We start from the raw sequence: 26,976 nt of genomic DNA on the forward strand, positions 1-26,976 counted from the left end.
CAAGCTGTTCTGTTACAGAGAGCTCCCCTCTCCCATGCAGAGTAAAAGTCTGAGGGCTAGATTGTCACACTGTCTGGAGTGGCTCGCCAGGGTGAGTGCCAGTCTCAGGTCAGACTGTCAGGAAATCAGGACAACCCCCCCCCTCCAAACTGGTGGTATGTTCTATAGTTAGATTTCACCAAGGCAGTAACAAATGTGAACTCCTGGATCACTATACCAGTCTTACCACAGAGTCCTTCATTAGCATTTCACAAGCTTTCTGTGATGTGTAATTTAGTTGCACCAGTATTTACCCTGTAAATGTTTCCTATTACATTATGACAGGAATAGATAAGTAAAAATAATACCAGTAACATCTTGTTAGTTTTATGAAGTTTAAACACCCAAAAGTACATTTACAATCACTTTGATCTAATGCACAAGTGAATTGTCCTGAATACACTCAAGCATGACCTGGTCAGCCAGCATCACACAGATTTTTTTCAGCTGGTGTAAATCAGCTTAGTCACTGTAGAATGGAGTTACATCAATTTACACCTGATAAGGAACTGGCCCTGAAAGGTTTGGAGATGACTTAGGGTACGTCTATACTACCCGCCAGATTGGCGGGTAGTAATCAATCTATCGGTGATCAATTTATCGCGTCTCATCTAGACGTGATAAATCGATCCGCGAATTGACACCCGTACTCCACCTCGGCAGGAGGAGTAAGCGGAGTCGGCGGGGGAGCTGCGGCAGTCGACTTGCTGCTGTGAGGACGGCCAGGTAAGTCGAACTAAGATATTTCAACTTCAGCTACGATAATAGCATAGCTGAAGTTGCGTATCTTAGTTCGATCTCCCTCCCCAGTATAGACCAGCCCTTAGTTGGTGCCTAGTTTCTTTGGAAAAAAAAAATCAAGAGGACACGATCCAGGGGAACCATCAGGCAGAGATGAATGACCTGCAGAATTGATCGCTATCTGAATTCCTGGAACAGGAACATTTCTGCCTATATTACCGGCAATCTTTTATCTTCTATTTACTAGATCAGCGTAAAAATGAAGAGTTAATATTTAACTAGCCTCTTGTGTCTGTCTGCTTATTTTAAGAGAAGAAACGGTTAGTTTAGAGTCATTTTAGAGGCTTGTGAACTAGCAGCAATGCCCACTGTCCTGTTCTTGTGGATTGTTACTCTAGCACACTGTGCTCTTGCAGTAAGTGGTAAGTGTCTTTGACTTTTGCATAGCAAATAATATTCCTTATTGTAAGTAGACAATGAGGATGGGAGCACCTTGGTGGTGATGGTGGTTTTGCAGAATCTCTGGGGGTTATCAAGCGGTTGGAAAAGTCTGGCCAAAATATTAGAATTTTTCTTGAAAACTATCACCCTGTACTGCTTCTGTAGGCTGAGTGCATAGCATTGCACATACCAGGGGCTCCGTGTATTTCTCTGTTCCCCCGCACTGCCCAGCTCCCTGTGTGCCATCCTACTATCACCCTCTATTTCAGGGACTCCCTGCAACCTTCCCACTCCTGTGTCCCCATAGCATCTCTCCACCCCATACAGGATATTCTATTCTCCCCACAACATGCCAGGAGCTCTGTATATCTCCTATCTCCCCCTCCCCAACACCATTGTCCCCGATTCTTTCCTTTTCCAGGGATTTGGTGTATGCCCCTATTCCCCTTTCCTCTGCATACCCCTGCCTTCCCACCATGGCAGGGGTTCTGGGTGGGCCCCCCATTTAACCCTCTGCCACATGTCAGGGGCACTGGATGTCCCCTCTGTTGTGTTAATTGAGACAGAATAACGGGCCTACAGAGTTAAACATTACAGAGTTTTAGACAAGATTTAGGTTTTTGTATACAGATACCTCAGCTTGCTTAGTACCATGGCGCAAACACTATTAAAAATATTTTCCTTTTTTGTGTCTTTAATAAAAGGTTAAAACCATTAAAGCATTTGAAATGTAAAGTATTAAATATGACTTTCTTTATAACATCCCTTGTTCCCACTCCCTTTAGACGGTAACCCCCCTTTATCTGAAAGTCTCTTAGACGGTAACTGTCCTATGGGTGGAAAAGAGAAGTTAATTGAGATAGGCTGGAACTGTATGATTGCTGCTGTTTAAGTCTGAGCCCATTTCTCAGAAGACAAATCAAGACCAACCCACACACAAGGGGAGAGAAAAGACTAAAGAAGGCAGAAAATGCAGTGTCTGTCTCTGGTGTTAACTTCCACTTGCAACCTCGCTGCTGGAAAAACACTGGTACAGCACATGATCTTATCAGCTACCCTGAGCCCGGGCCAACTTGAACAAGCATTCGGGCTCTTTTGGGCATTGATTTTGGGTGTCTTTTTCTGGTCACAGGCTTACAGCAGTTTTGCAAAATATGAAGTCTTGGCCAGCAAAACCAGACTATCATTAGAAGGAAAAAGGCGAGAGTTAGAAACCAGAAGAAATAAGGTGGGGAAGGAAAAGCACACACAAGAGTGGGTGTGAGACAAGGAAAGAACACACAAGGGGGGTGAGACAAGGACAAGACCACTCAAAGGTATGTGTGTGTGTGGCGCGCGCACACACACACACACACACACACAGTCTCACATCCCAGCTGGTGGTTGGGATTCAGCTGATAGAGGTGGCAATATCATCTGTCTTCCTTTCTCTGGCCTTGTCTGGTCAGGAACCCTTTCCGGCTCAGGATGAAAAAAAGGCCTGGGGTTCCAGAAGATGGTGAGAGTGGCAGCCACGATGATGAAACTCGTTCCAGTAGCCAATTTTTCTCTCCAAAGTGTTTTCTTTTTAAGACTCTTAAAAGTGACGGGGAGGAATAGTCCAGCCTCCTATTATCTTGTCCACCAATTAGACCTAATATCTGACACACCAGTTTTGGTTCATTGATTTCTGGTTCCACACTTTTCCTGTCTCAGGGACTGTATTAAGATCATGCCTGGTAGTTATATCAAGAGGTCTTTTTGTTTGGACTAATTCAGTCTGTCTCTTTTTTGTGTCTTTTCTCACCAACATTTGTTGTAGGTTATTGTAACATTTTATGAACTTTCAATCGCTTTTCACAGTTGAACTCACAATTAGGGTAAATTTGTATGCCTAACAACTCCTCCATATAATCGTCGTCCATTTTCCTTCCATGGCAGGGGTTTGTGTGACCACCTCACCCAGAGTCCTCCATTCTTCCCGCCCATGCCAGGGGGTCTGTGTGCACCCCTATTCTCCCCGCACACATACACACATTCTCGTTTCTTTTCTTTCTGTCTGGGAGAGAAATCATTCAGGGTGTTGTCATTTTTAAACTATATTAGGAGGATCAGCAGAGCTGAGATGGGGGTGGTGTTATTTTGAAAGGTGTCACTGGGTGCCATCAAGTGGTTCTTTGATCTATGGACAGTTACAGACAGACAATTGGAGAAATGCCTTTGAGTTGAATATAAAACCTCTGTGCTTGAGTCTTCTGAATCATACAAACAAAAATCCTCTGCCCAGTACAACTAAAATCTTTTATTGAAAGTGCTTCCTTTCTTCCAGTTTGCCACAAGCCCCCTGAGGTGCCATTTGCTACAGTTGATGTAGACAAGAGAGTATATGAAGTAGGTGAAGAAATTACATACTCCTGTGACCCTGGTTATAGCCATCAGAGCGGCTCAAGAAAGTATACTTGCCCTTTGTCTGGTAAATGGCCTATCAATAAAATGAGATGTATACGTAAGTAACTCAAATACCATTCCTATATGTTATATTCTGCTGCTGATAGACTGAGCATTGGTTTGACACAAGCTTTTTTTTATGGTTATGTGATATATCTAGCTGTGGTGCCTTCATTTTCGGTATTCTTGCCTTTATATTCTAAGAACTGAGCGCAAAGTTGAGTTCTTAAACTGTAAAGTAAGCAGCCATTTTGTTATCAGGGTTGCTGCTGCTGCTAGCTAGGAGTTGCACACTTCACTCACTACTGGGAGCTTTACTTTTGTTTTTTCTTGTTGATTCCCTTAATCCAAAATAAAAGATGTTTAGATTGAAATTATATAGAGTTGTTCTGTATACGTTGAAAATTGTAAGTATGTATGATGTTTATAACTAAAATTTTAACTCAGCTGTTTCATCCTTAAAATTTGAAGGTTTGTTTATTCTATTGTTTTAAAGTGTGTGAGTAAAATATTGATAATTTTGACTTTGACATCTACCGAAATATATTTTTGTTTACAAAATTCCATCATACTTAAATGGAAGCAGGGTCAGACCCTGACAACTTTAATCTTTATTGATTTCAATCACAGACATGTTATTTATATCACATGCTTTGCATAGCCCTTAATCAATTGGCAAAGCTAATGTAATCACTAAGAACTTTGAAACTATCTTAGTGTATTTTGATTTCAAACATAAAATGTATAGAGTGATGAAAGTGTGTACAAAGAAGTGAAGAAACTTGAATGACACCAGTCAGTAAGTGATCTAAATACTGTGACTGCTTTATTTTATAAATCATGAAATATCCTCTCATCTTTAAACAGCAAAGAAATGTCCCTATCCTGAAGCCGTGATAAATGGAATAGTTCATGTTATAGACTTGAACTATCAAGGTTTGATACACTTTTCATGTGAACCAGGGTAAGTTCTCATCACCATGCTATTAAAAATAACTTCAGCATTGTAAGTTTTATCCTCTGGTTTTATTAATTTAGAAAAGCTACAGAAATAAAAATGATCCATTTCTTATTTTATGATGGTGAACATAGGAATTGCTATACTGTATTGGACCAGTGATTCAGGTAGTTAGGTAGCCACTAGCACAGATTTCAGAGGAAGTTGTTAAACACCCATTGTGGACATTTAGAGTTATTTTGTTATGAAATGTGATACTATTTAAAATACACCTCTACCCCGATATAACACCACCCGATGTAACACGAATTTGGATATAACACAGTAAAGCAGCGCTCGAGGGGAGTGGGGGGCTGCACGCTCCAGCAGATCAAAGCAAGTTCGATATAACACGGTTTCACCTATAAACATGGTAAGATTTTTTGGCTCCTGAGGACAGCATTATATTGGGGTAGAGGTGTACATAAATAAAATGAAGATACTTTTTAAGAACAAACCCAGGAAATTGTTGCACTTTACATATAAAATATTTCTAGAAACAGTGACTTGGCTTTATTATTCTCAAAATCCCCAATATTGATTCCTATAGACATCCATCTTATCCAGCTTTCTTGTTGTCTCCAAGTTTGGATAACAGAGGAATTATGTGACGGAGAATAAGTCAACCTTGCATGCCATATAAGATGATCAGGCTAAATTTGCTGCTTGGATTTAAGGCAAAGGAAGATTAAAGCTGTGTTTCAAAGTTATAAGGAAGATACTGAGAAATGTGGTCTCCATTATTGAAAAAACTCAGGCACCAAAGTAGTCATCATCCCTTCCTTGGAGTGTCCCCAACTCATCCTGACAATCAGTGCACTTAGAGGGACCTCTGCTCATGGGAAGGTGTAGACGAGCGGACTCACCCCTGTGGCACCTCCTGCTGGTGACTCCTGGGAATTATCTCATTCCAGCTCCACAGCGCTCTCTGCAGGCCGGTGATCCGCCTGTCCTCTGGCCCCCCCGTGTCTCTCCCTGGACCTGGTGCTCCTTTACCTGGGGTGCTGCTCCCTAGCAGTAATCCCCTTTCTCTCAGGGTCTCCCCTCCCTGGTAAACCCCCACCTTGCCTCAGTATATGGCTACTGCCAGTCATCATCTAGCCCCACGCCCTGGGGCACACTGCAATATCAGCCTACTCATCACTGGCAAGGAGGGTTTGGACCTGCTGCCTTGGCCTACCCCTGGGCTGCCCTCTGCAACCCCCAGTACCTATTAGCCCAATGCTAGGCCACAGCCTGTGGCTTTCCAGGCTGCAGCTCCCCAGCTTGTCCCCAGCCCTGCTCCACTCAGGTACTTTGTCTCTAGCTTCCTGCAGCCAGGCCCTTCTCCCTTTAGAGCGAGAGAGAGAGAGACTCTTTTCATCTGGCTTCCCTGGCCTTCTTATAAGGCCCTGTTGCTCAGTTTGGGGCATGGCCCCAGCTGCAGCCACTTCCCCCAATCAGCCAGGGTTTTACCTTGCCCTCTGCAGGGCTTTTCCAACCCTTTCCAGGCTGGAGTGGGTGGTCACCCTGCTGCAGAAGTATAAATAACTCAATTTAAAATGCACAAATATAAGAGAAATCCAGTGAAACTGCAGGCTAGATTGAAAAATTAAAACAAGAAAATCGTGAGCCCCAAATGAATAAGAAAGATACAATAGACTTGGAAAACTGAGAAAATCAATGAAAGGATTGAGAATAATATCTCCAAATGACTGATATTTCCACCAGAATAACACAGAGTGATGTACATGATCACTCAGGGCACACTTGCTCCCACTGAGTCTGCCCATGGACTTCAGTGGCTGTTGGACTGGATCATTAAGAACAAATCTCAGTCCCGTTAGTCAATGCTGAAATTCCCCTGGATTTTCAATGGGACCAGGATTTGGCCCTTAGTGAAACTGGGGAAGATACAATTAGGGGGATGACAGCTAGAGCAGACATTGAGACCCCAGGAATTGAGCTGACAAAGAAATAGGACAGATTTCAGTCTCCGTGTTAGTACAATATTCAGTTCAAATCAACAAGGTGATCTCCAGACAGCTTCACTCAGCCTGAGAATATGGGAAACAAGGTCATATGGAAATGGCTGTGTCAGAGCTGCTGGAGCTGCTAAACAACTGATTAAAAAAATTCTTCACTTGTCAGGAGCCCCAGATATTCAAGAAGTGGTGTGGAGGACAGGTCTCTCTCTCTCTCACCCTGTTTAACCTTGGCCATAGCTTAGCGGGGGATTTTGCTACTCCCAAGAGAATGACTCTCGGAAATGGAACCAGTCCAAATGGCAGGGCTGATTTTATGCAAAATAAAAAATTCTGTGCCACCTACTCCCCGCTTTGTAAATCCCCTTTGTACAGCATGAGATGAACTTCTGCATCAGAGACAGCTCCATAACAATCTAGGCTCTTGGGGCTGAAAATATTGGTTCTATGTCTTTCCCTGCGCAGTGAATGAAAACTTGAGGTTAACCCTAGTTTGGTCTCCTTATGCAGCAGGGCAATACACTTTTACCCAGCGATGGCTGGTTTGAAAAAGTGCTGCCAGTTTTGGAGATTAGAATAAATTCAAAGGAATTGGCTAAGGAAAATACAGAGACAGATGTTTGATAACAGCACGTTGGTGGAACCAGCGATACATAAAGGGATGTTCCAGCTAGATCTGTTCCCTTGTTTTGAAGTGCTATCGGGTGACATTAAAACTGGGCAGAAATCTGTAGAAACAAATCACGTGGGTGAAAACAATTGTAGGTAGACAACATTTAAAAGAAATATCCTATCAAAATATACCTAACCACTCTTTCAATATGCAAATGAGCAGTCATCCATCAAGCAACCTGTTTATATATGTAATTATATGTTGTGACTATGCAGGGGGTTCACTCAATATTTTTGTGGATTCAGCTAAGGAGGCCTACTGAATGTATGGCTTTAAAATAAACAGCACACAAAATAGGCTGTTCAGTGTGAGCTGCATTATTAGTATGTCATCAGTGCACTTTGTATCCAATGTTTTTCTTATTTGCATAGCACCTTAGGGTGTATGTCTGAGGGCAGCTGGCCCCCTGAAGGGGTCAGAGGTTGTGCTGACCTCTGAGAGGCTCTGGGAGGCAGTTAATTACACCAGAGGGAAGCACTCTGGTGTGATAAAAGAAGCTATGCCTAGTGGGGGCTAGCTAGGGGAACAGAGGCTCCTGGGGAGAGGAACCATTCCCAGAAACTAGGAGAACACATCTATGGAGAAGGGAAGCTGGGGATAGGGGGTCACCAGCAAAGAAAACCAAGGAAAAATGCTCCTGGGTGGGAGTGTTTGTGACAAGAAGGGACCGTGAATGATAAATCTCAGAAAAACCTGGCTACCTTGAAAGTCTTCACTGGACAACAACAAAAGCCCTGGGAAAAGAGGAATTTTATGTTGTCCTGGGGAGGTCAGCCTCTGTGGGAACTTTGATGCAATAGGAGAGACCCTCCTGCAGCTAATGACAAGAGAGCCCTGACTCCAGAAAAGGGTTCTGGGTCATGAAGGCCTCACAGGTAAGGAAACTTGGGCATAATTAGCATTGACAGACAAAGGCTGACTCAGCCTCCTCCCTGTCCTGCTACAGATAGTGAGGGGGAGGCCTATTTATGTGATGTTCTGCCTTTGGGGTTGAATAAATAGACCCCTGAAGGAGTGCTGTTCAATATAGAAGCCTCATTGGACTTATTAAAACCCTCACTCAGGGAAACTGAGGCAGAGACACAATGGCAGCACTGCACCAAGTCACCAAGGTGATTTTGGGGTGACGGCCCCCATTACAGTGTACTTGACACTGAAAAAAGCCCACATGGAAATAAGAGATCCTTCCCTGAACAGCTTAAAGCCCAGAAGGAATAGAGGGAGAGAGTCAGAGAGGAGAATAGTATTGAACACAATGGAGCACTTTGGAATAGCTACCGGAGGCCAATACCTTCAAATTGCATCCACACGACCCCAAATTTGACCCAGCAGGGTCGATTTCAGCGCTAATCCCCTGGTGGGGGAAGAGTAGAGAAATCGATTTTAAAATCCCTTTAAGTCGACAAAAAATGGCTTCATCGTGTGGACAGGTTCAGGGTTAAATCGATCTAACACTGCTAAATTTGACCTAAACTCATAGTGTAGACCAGGGCTAAGATGAGTATCCAAGTGAAACAAGTGAGTTTTGGTGACAGACAAGGAGGTGGATAGGACAGTCACTCTTCTGTACATAGGAGCTCCATGAGAAAGGCATGAAGCTGAGTGTGGAATAAAACGTAAGAGCAGAAAGCTGAGAGGATGCTGTAGAATTTATGCTATAAGAGGGGGCCATAGGAGGAAATGAGAACTAAAATGTAGGCAGGGTGGATGGAGCTCTGCATAGCCTTGTGTGTGTGTGTATACACAAGATGTGTCCATCAAAGTATCACCATAGCAATAGCACAGCATAAAGGTATCACTTCTTTGTAAGGTATCCATCTAAGACTACAGATATAACGCTATTTGGACAATAGTCAGACAAACATGTGACTCACCTCATTTGTTCATTCCGCTGGAATAATTCATTAGCAAATATTTTTCACCTGTGAAGCACAGACTGGAATTCATTGTTAAGTGTAAATCAGTGCTTAATTTGCGCCAGGGCTGAGGCCTGGCACCTCTAGGCTTGGCAGTTCATAGCCCCGGCACCTCTGGGCTTGGCAGTTCATAGCCCCGGCACCTCTGGGCTTGCTGTATCAGTTATGAATGTGAAAAAACTCCCTGAGCCCCAGCAGCTTGAACCCCGGCACCTCTTTCATTACAAATTAAGCACCGGTGTAAATGGTTTCATTCAAATTGCTCCTCTGAGAAACACAGTATAACAAGCAATAAATAAAGGCACCTCTGACATTCAGTATAATAATGGGATTTAATTGATGAACCTCATTTTGCTAACAATAATTTGCTGGTTTCCAGCAGTGTAGTATAGAAATGACAGAAACGGGATGAGCATTTCATTAAAACTCAGTGTAAGTACTTTCACTAATACAATCATGGAAGTCTGGAGATAAGGACATTAGAGGGAAGGTACATGAGAATTAAACTGGGCTGACTGGTGTCTACTGGTAAAGTTATGCACTATGGATTCTGCCCTGAAGTATCTGACTTTATACAAACAGAATCAATGCACTTGTCATAGATAACTGAGCATTGGTCCCAAGAAACCATTTATTGTACCATCCACTGTATTAATGACAAATCAATATTCTTTACTTGCATGTATACACTGTATTAATCAATTATATAAACCAATATGTCAAATACTATATATAATTGAATGTGGAAAGCATTGGCCTCATATTGGTTTTCTCCTCTTATGAAGCCATGCCTTTCGGAAACTTGCAGTGTTAGCATAGAGCCAATTTTTTTAGGTTTTAATCAAAATTCCCATTAAAATCAATGGGTGTTTGAACTAGGGAAGGATTCCAGGATTTGGACCCTACGGTGCAGTGCATATCTGCTTGCTAGGTCTCTTTTAGAGAAGTACTAGTCTCTCTTGTAAAGATTATTTCAATTCTGCTACGTGTAAATGGTCTCAAAGCTTGCTTATAAATGGATCTCTCTCTTCAGATACATTCTCCATGGAACAGACACTAGCCAGTGCATGGCAGATGGACAGTGGAGCGGAAAACTACCTGAATGCCAACGTATGTGTCCCATATATAAAAGAAATTCTCTGGGCCTTATTCTTATTTACATTCAAGACTTCTTTATGTCGTTCTGGCCTTTTAAAGACCCTCAAAGTGGGCATAAATATATTTACATCCACTCCAAGGCGTCTCAGCAGTGCCAGAGCAGTGTAAAGGGGCTCAGTGTAAATAAGAATCAGACCTTCTCTCTTTGACATGGAGTGAAATAATGGTGGTGTGTGTGTGTGTGTGTGTGTGTGTGTGTGTGTGTATTGTAAGAGAAGAGTAGTTTAATAATCTGTTTAATAGAATGGGAGTCTGGAACTCCTGAATTCTAATACTGGAGCAGAGATGATGCCGATTCCCTGGGGATTGGGCAGGTCACTTACCCTCTTTGCTTCAAATTGGGATATTAGGGAAACCCTGCCACTCTGGTGTAGGTGTTGTTTTGCCATAATCTGCCCTTCATAGACATATACCACTTTTATGAGAGATGTACAAATATGCTGTTATGGTCTGTGTATTATTATATAGGCTGTAACATTTTACAGCAATCCATGAATTACAAATGCTTATGCCACTGAGCCTTTTAATCTTATTGCTTTGGCAAATATATTTCTCTGTGATGGTATGCATCATTCCATCACGGGCATGGGGCTCCTTCTGTGTGATGTTACTCCTGCCTTGAGGAACAGCTAGGTCAGTGGTACTCAGACCTCAGAGGTTCAGGGGCCAAATTAGCGATCAACATTACCCAAAAAAGCTACCTTAGTGTGAATTCATTGTTTCATTTATTATAGTGCTATATATTCATATTTAAACAGTATGATGGGAAATAGTGTGTGTGTGTGTGTGTATAATATATATATAATATTCTCCCAGCAAAATAACTGACCAAGTATCATTATTTTATCAACTACAATTGGTTAATAACCTAGACTGGTTAATAATTAAATCACACCGTGCTTTAATATGTGCTGCAAATAGCTGCTGGAGGCACATTAAAGAGCCACTTGCAGCACTCAAGATTCAGTCTGAGCAGGGCTGATGAGGTGGGGGGGAAACTGGTACAAATTACCGGGGCCCGGTGGTCCGGAAGGGGGCCCGGCTTCCCCAGCTTCGTCGGCCCTGTTTAGCCGGTCCGCCCTTGCTGAGGCGCCTGAAAAAAATATTCACCAGGGCCCGAACCTGCTCTCGGCGGCCCTGAGTCTGAGTATCGCTGAGCTACATTTATAACGTAAGTGTAATAATGATGCTCTGCCCTTTCCAGCTGTGACTTGTCCTCCTCCCTCCCTTCCTGAGTTTGGAGTTATTTCTTACCATAAGCTAACGCTTGGAAATGAGTCCGTCTTCCAAGACATTATCCGTTTTGAATGCTTACCATCTTTTGCATTGTTTGGAAATGAAACCGCTACTTGCATGGCCAATGGGAACTGGAGTGATATACCGGAATGCAGGTGTAAGTAAATATATTATCACTAATTTCCATTATTTTATTATTTTAAAAGCTTCTTAGAATAACATGTATGAAATAGCACGAACAATATATTTTTAAAATGGGCTATCTATAAAGATACCAACTTGTTAACTCATACATTGGATAGACTAGAATTCACCCTACTCTGAAAGGCAGAATCATGAATGAAAGTAGAGTGCTGACAATGACCTCAAGATGGCACATTTTGTAGAACAAAATGCTGCTCCAAGGTAACTATAACCTGTGATACTGTATACATTTATGCAAATCAAGAGCAACTTCCACTGGTATGAAATCAAAATCTGATCCATGAACATATTCCACTAACCGAGCAGTAGCAGTGAACTATTTCATCAATTTAAGAAATACAAGACTAGATTGTCAGTTAGTAACTGCAGTTGGTAACTCTATTAGCATAACTCCATTGACTTCAATGGACCTGTGCCAAATTCCACTATTTTAGGATCTGATTCATAGATTATAATGAAAATATTTCTAAACAAAATAACATTTGTTTCTTTCTAACATTTTAACCTTCTCTCATAGTATATCTCTGTGAAAGAGGAACTAAAGAAAGTTTCAAGGTTACCATATTTTCCACAGTATATAACGGGGTAGGCAACCTATGGCACGCGTACCGAAGGCGGCACGCAAGCTGATTTTCAGTGACACTCACACTGCCCAGGTCCTGGCCACTGGTCTGGGGGGGCTCTGCATTTTAATTTAATTTTAAATGAAGCTTCTTAAACATTTTAAAAACCTTATTTACTTTACATACAACAATAGTTTAGTTATGTATTATAGACTTATCGAAAGAGACTATCTAAAAATGTTTAAATGTATTACTGGCACACGAAACCTTAAATTAGAAAGAATAAATGAAGACTCGGCCCACCACTTCTGAAAGGTTGCCGACCCCTGGTATATAATATGTCTTAAACTTCTACAACTGATGCAGCTTTGTTTTTTCTACAACAGATGTAAAATGTCCACATCCAACAGGGATAGAAAATGGATTTATAAATGTTGAAGTTCGCAGAACCTATCATTATATGGATAGCGTCGATTTTGGCTGCCAGGCTCGTTATGTGCTAGATGGACCAAGGGAATCAAGATGTGAAAAAACAGGTAGCTGGTCCATCAAGCCAACCTGTAAAGGTATGAATATATATACTCTGTATTAGAAACCATCTATTGACCTGTATTGTCCTAAAAGTGTAGATGTCCATCATGAGAGATGTCTTTGTAAAAGTTCCCCAGCTCAAAACAAAGCAGAAAGTACAAACATTTCAAACTGAGGTCTGTAATAAAACATGAAATGATTATGTGCTTCAAAATCCAACCTAGTGTAAGAGGATACAACTGAACTGACTTCAGTGATCATGCACCTATTTCCACTAGGTCTGAATTCTCCCTTTTACTCATCTTTCTCATAACTGAATGAAAGCATTGTACACTGGTCAGATCTACGCTAGAAACTTTTGTTGGTGTTGCAATGTTGCTTGGGGCACTTCTCCCTCCTCCACCGCCTTTTTTAAAGAAACATTTCTATACCGGCACAAACCTCAACGTAAAGGCTGTACCACCAAAAGCATGTTTTATGGCGGTGTAAGCTGTACCTGCACTAGAAGGGTTTGCCAATATAATTACACCAGCAAATCTTTTCTAGTGTAGACCCGGCCTCACTAGTCTCCCCCATTTACTGTGATCAGAAGTAACATTTTCTGTGATTATGTCACTTAATTTGTTTTCCATCAATATTTAGACTATTTGAAACATATTCTCACTTTTAAATTATGAAAAGGGTCAAAGATGCCATTTATTTGGATGTTCCCAAGAAAAGAGACACCTACAACTGACCTATGGAAACCAGTCACTTGACCACATTCATCAAGTACACATATTCATCTAAACCGGCATATTGCAAAAAGTCAGAGCGTGGGATTTTCAAAAACACCCATGAGTGCTTCAAAGTCACTTAGCCCCAGGGGTGAAAGTAACTTAAAGGACTTACCTGTACGCCGGAGTCCTGACCGGGGGGGGGGCAGGTCCTCAACCAGAAGCGGGCAGGGCCTCAACTGGAAGAGGCAGAGCCTTTAAATCTTGGGCCCGCTGGGAGCCCCGGGCCCTTTAAATCACCGCCGGAGCCCGATGGTAGTGGTAGCTGCGGCAGCAGCTGGGAGCCCTGGGGCTTGGGCAGTGATTTAAAGGGCCCGGGGCTCCAGCCGCTGCCGGGAGCCCCGGGCCCTTTAAATCACTGGCCTGGGGAAGCTGCCCCCTGCCGGTATGTGTACCTGTACACCGTACCATACCAACTTCCTTTCACCTCTGCTTAGCCCACTATCGAATATCCCACACAGGGTCTATACTCCAACTAGCTAGGCAAGCGGACAGACCTGCCTGGTCCACAGGGTGTTCTTCTACCTCCAACTATTATTTTTGTATCTTCTTCAAAAGACCTAGCCCATTCCATTTTTAAATAGAGCACTTATTATTCAGAAGTACCATTTACAAATTAATTGTTTTTTCAGCACCATGTAAAATACCAGTTAAGAAAGCTACAGTGTTATACAACGGCCGGAAGATAAAAGTTCAGAATGACCTCAAGGAAGGAATACAGCATACTGAAACTATTTTCTTTTTCTGCAAAAACAAAGGAAAAAAGTGTGGCTATACCATACCCACTCAGTGTATAAATGGCCAATTCACAGTCCCTTCCTGTTTTGAAGGTATGAACCAGGGTAACTGCACAAGAGCGTCCAGCTTGGCAGAGTGATAAGACCTTGATTATATGGGGGGTGGTTTCATTTAGCCTGAATCCATACTTGAGGGCTAAAGCATTTGGCTTGAAAAAGGGTGGTGGAAGGTTTCAGTGGGAGAAGTGGTCCCAGCTATGGAGAGCATGCATAGCAAGAATCTTCTATGTCAGAGAAGTGCTCTGTGGCAAAAAACTGACAGGGCCATGGCCAGTGAATCTGTGACTTCATGAATCGACTGGTCAAAACTCTCGATGATGGAGGATTGTATGGACCATCTTTATGGCTTTGAGACCCTGGGACATTGCATTCATTCCTGGGGAAGAATGCCATCCTTGCTGTCAATTATGCTGGACCTATTTATTCAGGATTTGCATGGAATTGTGGGGAGGAGGGATCACGGGCTGGTAATCCAGCTTTGAATTTTTGACATCAGGATCACAAAGTGATTGATGGCTTCACTGCAGAATTGAGGCTGCAGAAGCTGCACTGCAAATGCAAAATATTTCAAATGGAAATAATTTGAAAGATTCTGATTGCGAACTTCTTTATTAGCAGTCAAGGAAATATGTAGCAGCTTGTTGGCAAGAGGCAGTGCTTTGTGTTTGTTATTCTTGTATTAAATTTGCCCCCATAAAAAGTCCCTCTTTAAAGCTCCATTTCATTTGAAAATGTGTGTGTGTTGGGCAGGGGAAAGAACCCCACCATATGCTCAGTGTGGAAATGCCTGCTCTCATATTTTGCATGGCTTGCATTAGCTTCAGATGATGGATGCAGCTGTTGCTGAAATGGGCCCTCGAAAGATATCTTTCTATGGCTCTTATGGAGTACAGCTAAAATTCACTACATAGTATGCCCCTGGATTGTAACTTATTTCAGTTGTTATATATTTTAAAGAATCTCACCTAGATTTGTAACTTCTTGTTTTTGACAGAAATTGGTACTTTACATTTTTGGAAAACGGATCCAGCAGACTTGACACCATGTGATCCCTGAGTGAATTCAAAACAACAAAGTAGTTCTGTTAACTAAATGTTTTATTACAACAAAATTGTAAAGGTGGAAAAGAGGTCCCAAGGAGTGTATGCCTCCCTGCCCCTACAAACAGTAAACTCTCATTGTCAGTCTATTTCACAGTCTAAGAGAAAATGTTTTGTTACAAATTCTCTCCTGATATATAGCTGATGTGTTCCTTTGCTCACTTTCTTCTTCTTCTTATTTGCAAGTCCCTTTCAGACCACCCTAAGCATTTCCTCCCTTTTGGTGTTTACACTCTTTCATGTACGTGTAATTTGTTCTCACATCTCCGGCCATACACCAGTGTAGTTATTTTTCAGTCAAGCTGTAGTGCATACTTATTTCTTTTAATATTAACTGGTCATTAGTCAAATCCTCTAGCTCTTTCCTTTTTATTGTTCAAAGTCAGTTTTAACTGTATCAACACAATATTGTACCTTTCCTCATACCCCCCCGCCCCAATCTAGGGATTTTGCCGCCCCAAGCATGGCAGGCAGGCTGCCTTTGGCTTTCGAGCTCATCTGGAGCTCTTTTATAATGGTGGCAGAATGAGATACTTAAACTCTCTAGCCTCATTTGCTGTTGCAAGTGAGTCTTTAGGAAAGAAAATGGTCATGTGTAAAAATATCAGTTCATACTGTATTTGTCCTAGAAGATTCTAATGCAAATTGTTTTGAAGAGACATCCTATAAAGATACACTTTCTGTTACATAAGGAGTTTATTTGGTTTCCAAAGGCCAGTAACTATCTCATAACTTCCTATTCTTTTCTTATTTTCACGGGGAGAACATGTAATGCTATTCTTACTCTGTTGCACATAGTTCTGGAGTCTTAAAACTCCACCTGCCCTGTAGGAGAAAGTATATTACAGGAACTCAGTGCTATTTAGTAGCATACAGTCTGCATGACTATTGGAAGTGTTCATTTCCCAGAGCTGTACAGTACACACTAATGTAGGCTACAATATTCAAAAGAACCTAAAAGGAGTTCCCAAATTTCTACAGGATTTGGGTGCATTGCTTTCTTAAGCTCTTCTGAAAATCCCAACATTAAAAATTAGAAAACCATTTAGCTTGTACATGTGATTCCAAATATACCTGAAACAAATATTCTATTTACACTGATTTATCTTATTGATTCTGTTTTATGCAATAGTTAATTTTTAACACTGTAACTAATTACACAATGTTTCCCTTAAAAAATTCTTACATAAACAAGTTGAGTAAAGATTATGATTTCTGGTCTCTAACCAGGTTTTTTAGTAGACTATATACTCCATCCAGTTTATGATGCAGTGCAGGGCAGTAACAAGATCAATAGTAGTTCTGGTGAAATCCATTGAACACTTCATGTAGCTAAGCTGATGAAACTCTTGATTACACAGGATCCCAGCCAGTATTCATTTATCTCTCAGATATGTACCAGCAAATAAGGAAAGTAAGTGTGTGTGCGCTCACACACACACACCTACATATATCTGGGCACCAAACTCTCATAACACCTGGTTTGTGCAGCGGAAATGTCATTCTTCCTGTATTGTTAAACTTTTAAGACTTAAAGAGGAAAGGATGGTATTTTTAATTACAAACGGGACTGCTTTATGTAATTTATGATGTGCACTAGAAATAAATTTTTAAATACATTATTCTGAGCACATCTAAGGTCTGTGCCAGCTCCTATTAAGACAATGGGAAAACCCCATGGGTGAAATATCAAGTGGGCCCATGCAAATTGGGCAATGATATGCAGGGAGTGGGAAGACTGTTCTTGTAACTACATCTTCCTTGTATAGGCCTATTAATTTTTAATACAAACATTTTCAACACTATACAGATGAAAGTGGCAGCAAAGTATTTTAAGCAACTGGAAAACATCGCTGTGTGCACCACTGTTAATTACCTACAATAAGTCTCAGTCTGTGAAAGAAATATAGAGTATTATTAGAATAACAGCAACATAGGAGAGCAGTTCTGACCACTTTTAGCAGGGAACAGATGTATTTGTAACTGAGTAGGTGGACAGACCAATCCAAGTAAAGTCTATTTTTTTCTATCCCTATTTCAAGTGGTAGACATGAGAATTAATTTCTTATTGAGCTGTCAGAAGGAATTTATTAAGGGTAGCATGTGACTCAAAATCCTTTTGCATAACATGGTACAGTCAGACTATGGCACTGCAAGTAAGAGCTGGGTGTTTCCATTCTCCTCCAAACAAAGGTTATGCATACTACATAAGGTGACAGTGAATCTCTTATTGGGATTGACTGGACTACTAGCTCAAACAAAATCACCAGACCATAAACCCTGGCCTAAGCTTTCTCTGTAGCCCTAGCTGTTTCTAGGCTTTCCTGCAAAACCCTGTCTTTCTCTAGATCCCTCTGACCAAAACCTCATGCCTATCTCTTATATCCTGGTGGAATTAACAAGCTGTGCCTTCCCTGCAACGTCAGGGGATTTACTTTGCTGTTTTATGCAAGTCTGCAACTCTTGCCAACAGGTGGATTGACAGAAGAACTCTGCATCACTGTGTGAGGTCATATATCTGTTGTGTTAATTTTCATGGAATAAATAGGTCCAGAGAACCCAATGTGTTAACACAACCCTGTTACTGTACAACACTCAACAGTTAAACATGGTTCAGGATTTTGAGCACAGAGACCTTGGCCCACTTTGTTTCAGGGCTATTAAAAACCATTTATAAGCTTTTATTAAAGATATAGAAAAAAGGAAAAACAGTCAAAACATTTGAAATATAAAGCATGAAGTAAGACTTATTTTAAGTAAGTCCTTATTCCCTTTTCCTTTAGCTGTAGGTGTTTTTTTTTAATAAAGAAAAAGCCTGCTTTACTGTCTTTTAGATGTTATTAAAGAGGGTTGTAACAGCCCTTTTAGGGGGAAAGAGAAAAGGTTAGTTGAGGTGCTGCTGCTGTTGTTCAAGACTAAACCCATTTCCTAGAAGATGAGAAAAACACAAAAAAGGGAAGAAAAAAGGCCAGCAAAGATAGAAAATTCAGCTTGTCTCTTGTGCTGTTCTTACTTGCAACCCTGCTGCTAGAGAAACATGGTTACAGTTTGTGGTTTTATCAACCACTCCAACTCCTGGCAGCATCAAGATGTCTAAGGCTCACAGCAGTGTTGCAAAAGATGCAGTCTTGACTGGCTAAACCAGACCCTTGCAAAACAGAGGGCAAAAGGAGAGAGAAGGAAGAGAAGTGGGGAACCAAGTCTCTCATCCCAGTTGATCTTTGGCATTTAGCTGGAGCTGGTGATGTCATCTGGGTTCTTCTGTCTGACTCATTCCACACAAGTTATCACTCAGGATCAGGACAATGAAGGACCAGTGGTGTTATGGTGGATCCAGGAATGCCAGGGGACAGTGAGCGTGTCAGCCATGGTGGTAAAGCTCTCCTTCTGGTTCACCTGTCTCACAGCCTGCCAGCTTGATTCTCCTCCAAAGTTTTTGTTTCTGACACAAAGAGAGTGATGGGCTCAATAGGTCATCCCCTCATTATTTTGCCTACTAATTAGGCCTAATTTCCAATACACCAATTTTGATCCATTGATTCCCATCCCACACTCGTTCTGCTTAGTGACATGATCTCAACACAGTCCTGGGAGGCCTTTTTGTTTAGACGAACCCAGTCTTTCTATCTCCCTTCTGTACCTTTTCCCATTCACATTTGTTACCAGTGACTGGAACATTTTATACTTTCATATACTTCCCCCAGCTGAACTCAATTGCAACAGGCCTGTCAGGCCCCAATTATTACAACATATCCTATCTCCTGTTACGTGCATCTATGAGCAAATTCTGCCTTGTTGTAATAGGACAGAACTTCACTGAACTCAAAGGAACTGCACTTTCGTACACCACAGCAGAATATGCTCTGATAGTCCAATACATTAGCAACAGTGCTGATTATAGCACTAGTATCACATTACTTGAACGTTAGCTTTCACACATTTCCACTTTGATCCATTCATTTCTCAACCTTTCAGAAGAGAATATATATAATTAGATGTGAGAACGTCCTAAACTACCTGACAATTTAAAACTAAGTTGCCCAAATAAGATGTCATAATTACTGGACATATAGTCTATTTCACCTTATCCACAGAACATTTAGGTAACTAAATTCCTAGTTGAAAAATCTCTTTATAAGTCTTACTACAATTTAGTTGTTTGCTAAAATTATTTATACCACATTCCAATCCCAAATTTACAAACAACTGATGATATTTTTTTTGAGGACAAAACCCCTATGCATTTCAATTATTTCTGAGAAAGGGAGGATGGACTAGGTTGCATATTGTGAGCAAGGAGCACAAAAGAAATACTGGAGCTGTGAATAAAGTTTCAGCTACAGGTAAATGGAAACTTTTAAAATAAGAATTTTGTATAATTTTTTTCCAGAAATTGTATAATTCTCAGTGGATAACAAACAGTGAAGATAAGTTCTAATGCCCAAACTACAAACAACAGAAATTGACACGGCTCTTATTTGTAAAGAAACATCATAATTACAATATGCAGATGTATTATAAACCAGTGGATATTATAAGAGAGAAAAGCTTAGTTAGAAAATAAAGAAACTGTACTCTGAACACACTATACTCTGTGAAAATGGTACATTCAATTTTCTTTGTACTTCATATGAGTTATGGAAAGAGAAGCTGTGACATGTGTAAAGGTGCTCTGGCATATCAGGGGTTACCGGTTTCCTGCCTATCACATCTTGCTGGGGTTATAAATGAAAAAGAGAAACTGTTCCGAAGAAGGCTATCACAGGGAAAGAGTATGTCTTAGCTTCTCCCACTTGGCTGAAGCTGGAAAATCCTCAGGGAGTTATTAACTTGGTAGCTTGAAACATTTGTTTTGGTTTGAATTTTGTTTTTGAAAATAAAGCAATCCCTGAAGAAAGGAGTGTGAAGTGACCTGTACTTGGGACTTTTATTTTTCCTTCCACCAGCTTACATAGGTATGTTTAGAAATTTATCTGATCTATACTAAACTAGGCATTGACTATCCAAACAGGAGAAAAAACAGCTCTTCTGAGGACCATGATAATTGTTTTACTACAAATTTACCTACAGAATATATTCAAGGGTTGTTTTGTGATCTGTTTTTGTGGCAAATTTAGAATTTGCCAAATTCACAACTACAGATGCATCTATATGCACCCAGAACATGTAATGGGAATATCTAGTTATAAAACTTATTAATAAAAAAATTTAGAAAGATATTTAAGACACTAACAATTAGGGAGTAGAATAAGACTTTCATGGGGAAGGGACAGATGACCCCAAATTCAACTACTGTAATATTTCTTGCACCTTCCTCTGAGGTTTCTGAGGCTGGTCAAGGTTGGAGAGAAGACACTGGACTATATGGATCATGGGTTTGATCCAATACAATGATTCCTATGTTCCCATCCAGAGAAAATAATTAGAATTTCATCATACTAAATATGGTAGATAATATTGGTGGTATATGTGCAGTTAACTGTGCTGAACCATGTGATTTCCTTTGAAGAATAACAAGAAATGTCTTCTGTGCCTGTGAAAAAGAAACACTCAGCAACTAAATTATTCTAGAACTTTATAGACCAGTAAAGTTTTATAAACCCAACTAACATCATACTAGATTATCTTTTAATATTAAAAAATACATTATAGCCAACCTACAGAACTCTAGTTTTAAAAAAAACCCTTTATACATCAGAAGGACATGAATTTTTTATAAACTTTTACCACTCAATGTTATACATCAGATACATTTCTTATTGTGATTTGTGATTACATGTTCCTGTCTTCCTTTATAAGAAATAGGGCAGCTATCATAAAATAATATTATTCAACCTTCCATAACTATAACAGTTTGTTTGTGCGTGTATGTAATATTACACCATCTTAGACTGCTTCTAGAGTCACAGGACAAAATATTCAAAATCATCTTAATTTGGCATCTATGTCATTTGGCAAGCACCCATCTGATTTGAAAATCTGGTCTGAATGTTTTGTAGACAAGACTTGAAAAAGAGCTTTAGCCCAGATGCTGACAGTTTAATATAAACTTTTCTGCAGCAAAATGTTGCAGAGTTGGAATATGGTTAGAGACAAGTTTGCTGGGCTGCCATTTGATGCCATGAAACACTACTTTGTTTCCCCCCAATTTCTTTGTACTTTACACATCAGCAGCACTCATTTGCCTCCTGGGTCATAATGTTTTTTCTAAGCACTGTTAATAAAAGTTTCAGTTTCCTGAATTCTACTTACCCCTTCAGCGTGGGAATCCTGATCACATCACCTGCCTCCCTTCCTGCTCTCAAGATGATATATTACAGCAGAGATTTTAAACCCTTTCTCATTTGTGGACCCATAAAAATTTAGAATGGAGGTGCAGATGTATAGTCTGGAGACACCCAGGGGTCCTTGGACCACAGGTTGAAAACCACTGTAGCGGAGTATGTATAAGGATTGTCCTTAAGAGTTATATTCATGTTTTTGTATTTATTATCCATTCTCCTCAAAGAGAAAAATAATGTGACCTGATAAGTCTTTGAAGTGGTGAAATGTTTTGTGAGTCACAACATTTCAGACATGAAAGGTTTGCACAGAAGACTTAAAAAAAAAATGTAGTGCAACTAGAAGATGTTTCCAAGAAGCCTGGAATGAGTGAGTGAAGCCTGCCATTTTCTTTATAGACAACTAAAAGAATGCCTTAAGCTGTGCTTATGTTATTTGTGGCAACCTGCTGACACCATTACAAAGATAAGACAGCCTGGTAAAATTAGATGAAAACACACTGAACTGCATTTTATGTAAATGAATGCATTTTTACAATTCAAATTGTGATTTGGTTCTGTATTTACTTTGGGGATTTTTATGTATTCTACAACTGTACTTCTAGAATTATTTCCTCTGGAGGGCCAGCACACATCAACACATATCAACTAACTTGTTCAGAACAGTAAATTCTGCAGGAGACCGCTGTGGTAGCTGTATGAACGTTTTTCTCTTGGATAGAAGTTATGTAATTGTGAAATCATTGCATACACTCTCCCCTAGAGAAGACTCTTTCCCTTTTTGATGACCTCCATCACTCAACCTTGTTAAACAAACACTGAACAGTGACTAACAAAGTCGATCTGTTCTCTCAGAACATAACTCCTGGACAGGACTGGTAGATTCATTACTGGTCCTGCTCCCTCCATGAATCTTCTAAGTGACCCTCTAAAAGATACACATCCACATGTTTACATTCGTCCCTCAGACTACTAGCACATTCTGTATTTCAAGATGCTCAGTAGTGGGCAAAATACGAGTAGAATGTGGCCCATATGTAAAAGCCAAATGCAGGTAGCTTGTTTGCAAACAAGTCAGCTTGCTTGACGGGAGCTTTAAGGTCTTAATTTGTCAACAAAACTGGTACAGTATTATCAATGGCAGTGCAAGCTTCCCCATGCTCCTGTGTCAGTGTGCTTCAACCCTGTCCTGGAAGAACTCTAGTGTAACAGGTTTGTCATCATTAGGTCTATTGAGCCCTTGGCTTTTCTCCTGAGACTGCCAACAAGGATTCTTATTGCTATTGTCACCTAAGAATTGGATTGACTTGGACCAACCAATTTCATATACTGCAATTACAAACCTGGGCTTTGAACAGATGATTTAGAGATGAAAGTCTCTACATTTTGTAGAGTACAAGTCCACTATTTTAAAATATAAAAATATTACTTATTGTCATAATTACATTAAAGTCTGAATTTAAATTTTTTTTGATTAAAGAGTATAAGTCTTTTGTATCTGCTCATGAGACTGCACCAAGAGATGAAGCCTGGGTTGATGAACTCCATCAGTGTTTTTTGCACTGCACTATGCAAACATGTGAATGCAATTTTCTAAGGCATTACAGGCAATCTATCAAGGTAACTAGTAGTTGCCACAGCTATCTTTGAATTAACCTTAATCCAGAACTATTTTCTCTGAAGATTAACTGAGAAATCAAAGAGAACAATTTGCTACAGTATTTTAAGAAATTCTTCTTTGCTGTATTGGTGCACATGGATCAGGATTAGTCATGATCTGAAAGAGATTACTCACTCTAGACAAAAGCTATTTTAGATGCTTTGTGTAAGGTAAGGCCGAAGGGGGGGATTTTTGGAAGAAAAATAGAAACAAAATAATAAGGCTTGCTAATTTATGCTCTCTTTCACATTTAGGATCTCAAGTCATACACACACCATTTAAGTTAACTAAAAAGGGGGGCTGAACTCTACAGCTAACTCAAAACTCAAATATATGAATGCAGTTTAACTGGAAGGGTTGACCAGAACCAACTGTATTCAACAGCATATAAGAAGCTTGTTTGTTCTAGTCAATACTTGCAATTAAACAATGTTCAGCACCATTTCAGATGCACATGTTGACATTTAACGGAGAATTGCTAAAAATATTGTTCATTATTGCCAAAAGCCAGATCTATTTTTTGTTGACCTTCATTTCCCCCCATTATTGTTATCAAGATATTGCTCAATAAAACAAACAAAAAACAAAACCCCACATGTCATCCACCAATTCACTCTGCAGTCTACAACTTCTCTCTGTCCTTTTATCTATCTATCTTTGCGCTTGTCTACATATAGAGTGCTGCAGCGCTTAGTGAAGACACTACCTACGCAGACAGGACAGCTTCTCCTGTCAGCGTAAGCGTAAGTACTCCACCTGCCAAGACAGGGTAGCTATATCGATGGAAGAAAACCTCCTCTTGACACAGTGCTCTCTATGCTGGGGGTTTGATGCAGTTATACCAACCTCTCCGGGGGGTGGATTATCCATAAACCTGAACAATATAGTTATACCAACGTAAGTCTGTAGTGTAGACCAAGCCATAAGGTTTCAGTCTTCTGCCCATCACCATAGTATGAGTACCTGTCATATAAAATCAGTCATAGTAGTGAAGACCTTACTGGACTTTCTGGAGGCTGGAGTCTCTGGCATTTCTTCCTTTCTGCCGTCAAAATTCTGCTCTGCACGTTTTTGCTTTTTTTTAAATTATTATTTGTTGTTTCAGGGAGAGAATGGGTTGCTACGGAGTTGGGAATAGAAGAAGGTGTTTGTATTATGAATGTCACTTTTGATAGAAAACCTTCATCAAAGAAGGTTTTGCAACATTTCTTAAGGATGGCTGAGACAGGATTCACCTGACCTATGGAAGATTCTAGTCAAGCCCCCACAACAATACTCAAAAAATAAAGTAAGCATGTAAATAATTTTTCAAGTCTTTAAACTAATTCCTCACACTGCTCAGGAATCCTCAAATACAATATGTGGATTCTGACAAATGGTTGCACATGTACAAAACTTTAATCAAGTTAGTAGTTTCACTGACTAAAATTAGATTAGTCTTGTGCATGTTTATAGGAGTGGGGTTTTATATGGAGCTACTTGAGGAGACCTGTATCTGCACTCAGCAAAACCTTAAATCAGGGGTGGCCATCCTGAGCCTGAGAAGGAGCCAGCGTTTAACAATGTACATTGCCAAAGAGCCACAGTAATACATCAGCAGCCCCCATCAGCTCCCCCACCCTGCTCCCAGTGCCTCCCACCCACCTGCAGCCCCACCGATCAGCACCTCCCCCTCCCTCCCCACACCTCCTGAGCAGCTGTTTCATGGGAAGGAGCAAGGGCATTGTAGGCTTAGGGGAGGGGGCGGGAAGGGGTGGAGTGGCAGCAGGGCCTGTGGCAGAGCCAGAAGTTGAGTAGTGAGCTCCCCCTGGCACATTGGAAAGTTGGCACCTGTAGCTCCAGCCCCAGAGTCGGTGCCTATCCAAGGAGCCGCATATTAACTTCTGAAGAGCCGCACGTGGCTCTGGAACCACAGGTTGGCTACCCCTGCCTTAGATGAAACTATAGTACATATATGTGGCAGAATGAAAGTAGTGAAAAAACAACAAAACCCACTCAAAGCTCCCCCCAGGCATTCACACACACAAAACAGGTTCACTACAAACAAGGCCCCCTCAAAATAGTACATGTGTTTGGTATGCCATTGTAATTGTGTCTAAACAATGTATTATTTACATCATCTTAAAGATTTATTCAGACACATAAAGCCTAAAAGATGCATTTTGTGCACAAATCCCAACATAAATCAAAATGAAATAATTCTCCCAAAGCACCCTTCAATTAAACTCTTTCATAGAGCTCCCTGCCTAGCAATGCCACACTTTACCCCCCAAACTCCTTCTTTGGGGCCACACAAAACACGGACTTCAAGATAACTCCCTAAACAGCCCCCGCTGCCCTGACCCAGTGCCACACCTTGGCAGAGCCCCACAAACCACCCCTTCTACACCACAATCCCCCTCCCTTACAGAGCCTCCCCACTTCATCCCTCCCCCACCAAAGCCTCCTCCCCATTCTTCCCTCACCCCAACAGTCCTGACACAACCCCTCACCCCATCCATCCCTCAACCTGACACAGCCCCACCACAGCCTCCTCCCCAACCCCTCATCCCATCTCTCCTGCACCCCAATAGCCCTGACATAGCCCCTCACCCCATCCCTCCCCCACCCCAAAAGCCCCCGACACAGCCCCTCATCCCATCCCCCCCCCACCCCGACACAGCCCCTCACCCCATCCCAACAGCCCCCGACACAGCCCCTCACCCCACCCCAACAGCCCCTGACACAGCCCCTCACCCCACCCCTGCCCCACCCCGACGCAGTCCCTCACCCCATCCCTCCTCCACCCCAACAGCCCCCGACACAGCCCCTCACCCCACCTCTGCCCCACCCCGACGCAGCCCCTCACCCCATCCCTCCTCCACCCCAACAGCCCCCGACACAGCCCCTCACCCCACCCCAACAGCCCCCGACACAGCCCCTCACCCACCCCTGCCCTACCCCGACACCGCCCCCCACCCCACCCCAACAGCCCCCGACACAGCCCCTCACCCCACCCCTGCCCCACCCCGACGCAGCCCCTCACCCCATCCCTCCCCCACCCCAACAGCCCCCGACACAGCCCCTCACCCCATCCCTCCCCCACCGCAACAGCCCCCGACACAGCCCCTCACCCCATCCCTCCCCCACCCCGACACAGCCCCTCATCCCATCCCTCCCCCACCCCGACACAGCCCCTCACCCCACCCCAACAGCCCCTGACACAGCCCCTCACCCCACCCCGACGCAGTCCCTCACCCCATCCCTCCTCCACCCCAACAGCCCCCGACACAGCCCCTCACCCCACCTCTGCCCCACCCCGACGCAGCCCCTCACCCCATCCCTCCTCCACCCCCACAGCCCCCGACTCAGCCCCTCACCCCACCCCAACAGCCCCCGACACAGCCCTCACCCCACCCCTGCCCCACCCCGACGCAGTCCCTCACCCCATCCCTCCTCCACCCCAACAGCCCCCGACACAGCCCCTCACCCC

General features: G+C 41.9%; 1 protein-coding gene across 1 annotated transcript; it reads left to right on the top strand.

Moving 5' to 3' along the window:
- Nucleotides 1-1,047: 1,047 nt before the first annotated feature.
- APOH (apolipoprotein H) lies at nucleotides 1,048-15,652 on the top strand. Its single transcript, XM_044981898.1, has 8 exons — nucleotides 1,048-1,202; nucleotides 3,530-3,706; nucleotides 4,516-4,612; nucleotides 10,232-10,308; nucleotides 11,561-11,749; nucleotides 12,746-12,925; nucleotides 14,299-14,496; nucleotides 15,458-15,652. Exons 1-8 carry the CDS (start codon nucleotides 1,142-1,144, stop codon nucleotides 15,517-15,519), a joined length of 1,041 nt encoding a protein of 346 aa, XP_044837833.1. The 5' UTR covers nucleotides 1,048-1,141; the 3' UTR covers nucleotides 15,520-15,652.
- Nucleotides 15,653-26,976: the final 11,324 nt, after the last annotated feature.

This window comes from Mauremys mutica, chromosome 12 (assembly GCF_020497125.1).
Source record: "Mauremys mutica isolate MM-2020 ecotype Southern chromosome 12, ASM2049712v1, whole genome shotgun sequence".
In the NCBI taxonomy this organism is placed as follows: domain Eukaryota; kingdom Metazoa; phylum Chordata; order Testudines; family Geoemydidae; genus Mauremys; species Mauremys mutica.

Bases quoted from the DNA above. Each gene is read 5' to 3' on its own strand.
- APOH (XM_044981898.1), top strand. From the start codon at position 1,142: ATGCCCACTGTCCTGTTCTTGTGGATTGTTACTCTAGCACACTGTGCT. The intron at 1,203-3,529 runs GTAAGTGTCTTT...CCTTTCTTCCAG, and splicing joins CTGTGCTCTTGCAGTAAGTG to TTTGCCACAAGCCCCCTGAG. The intron at 14,497-15,457 runs GTATGAACCAGG...TGTTTTTGACAG, and splicing joins AGTCCCTTCCTGTTTTGAAG to AAATTGGTACTTTACATTTT.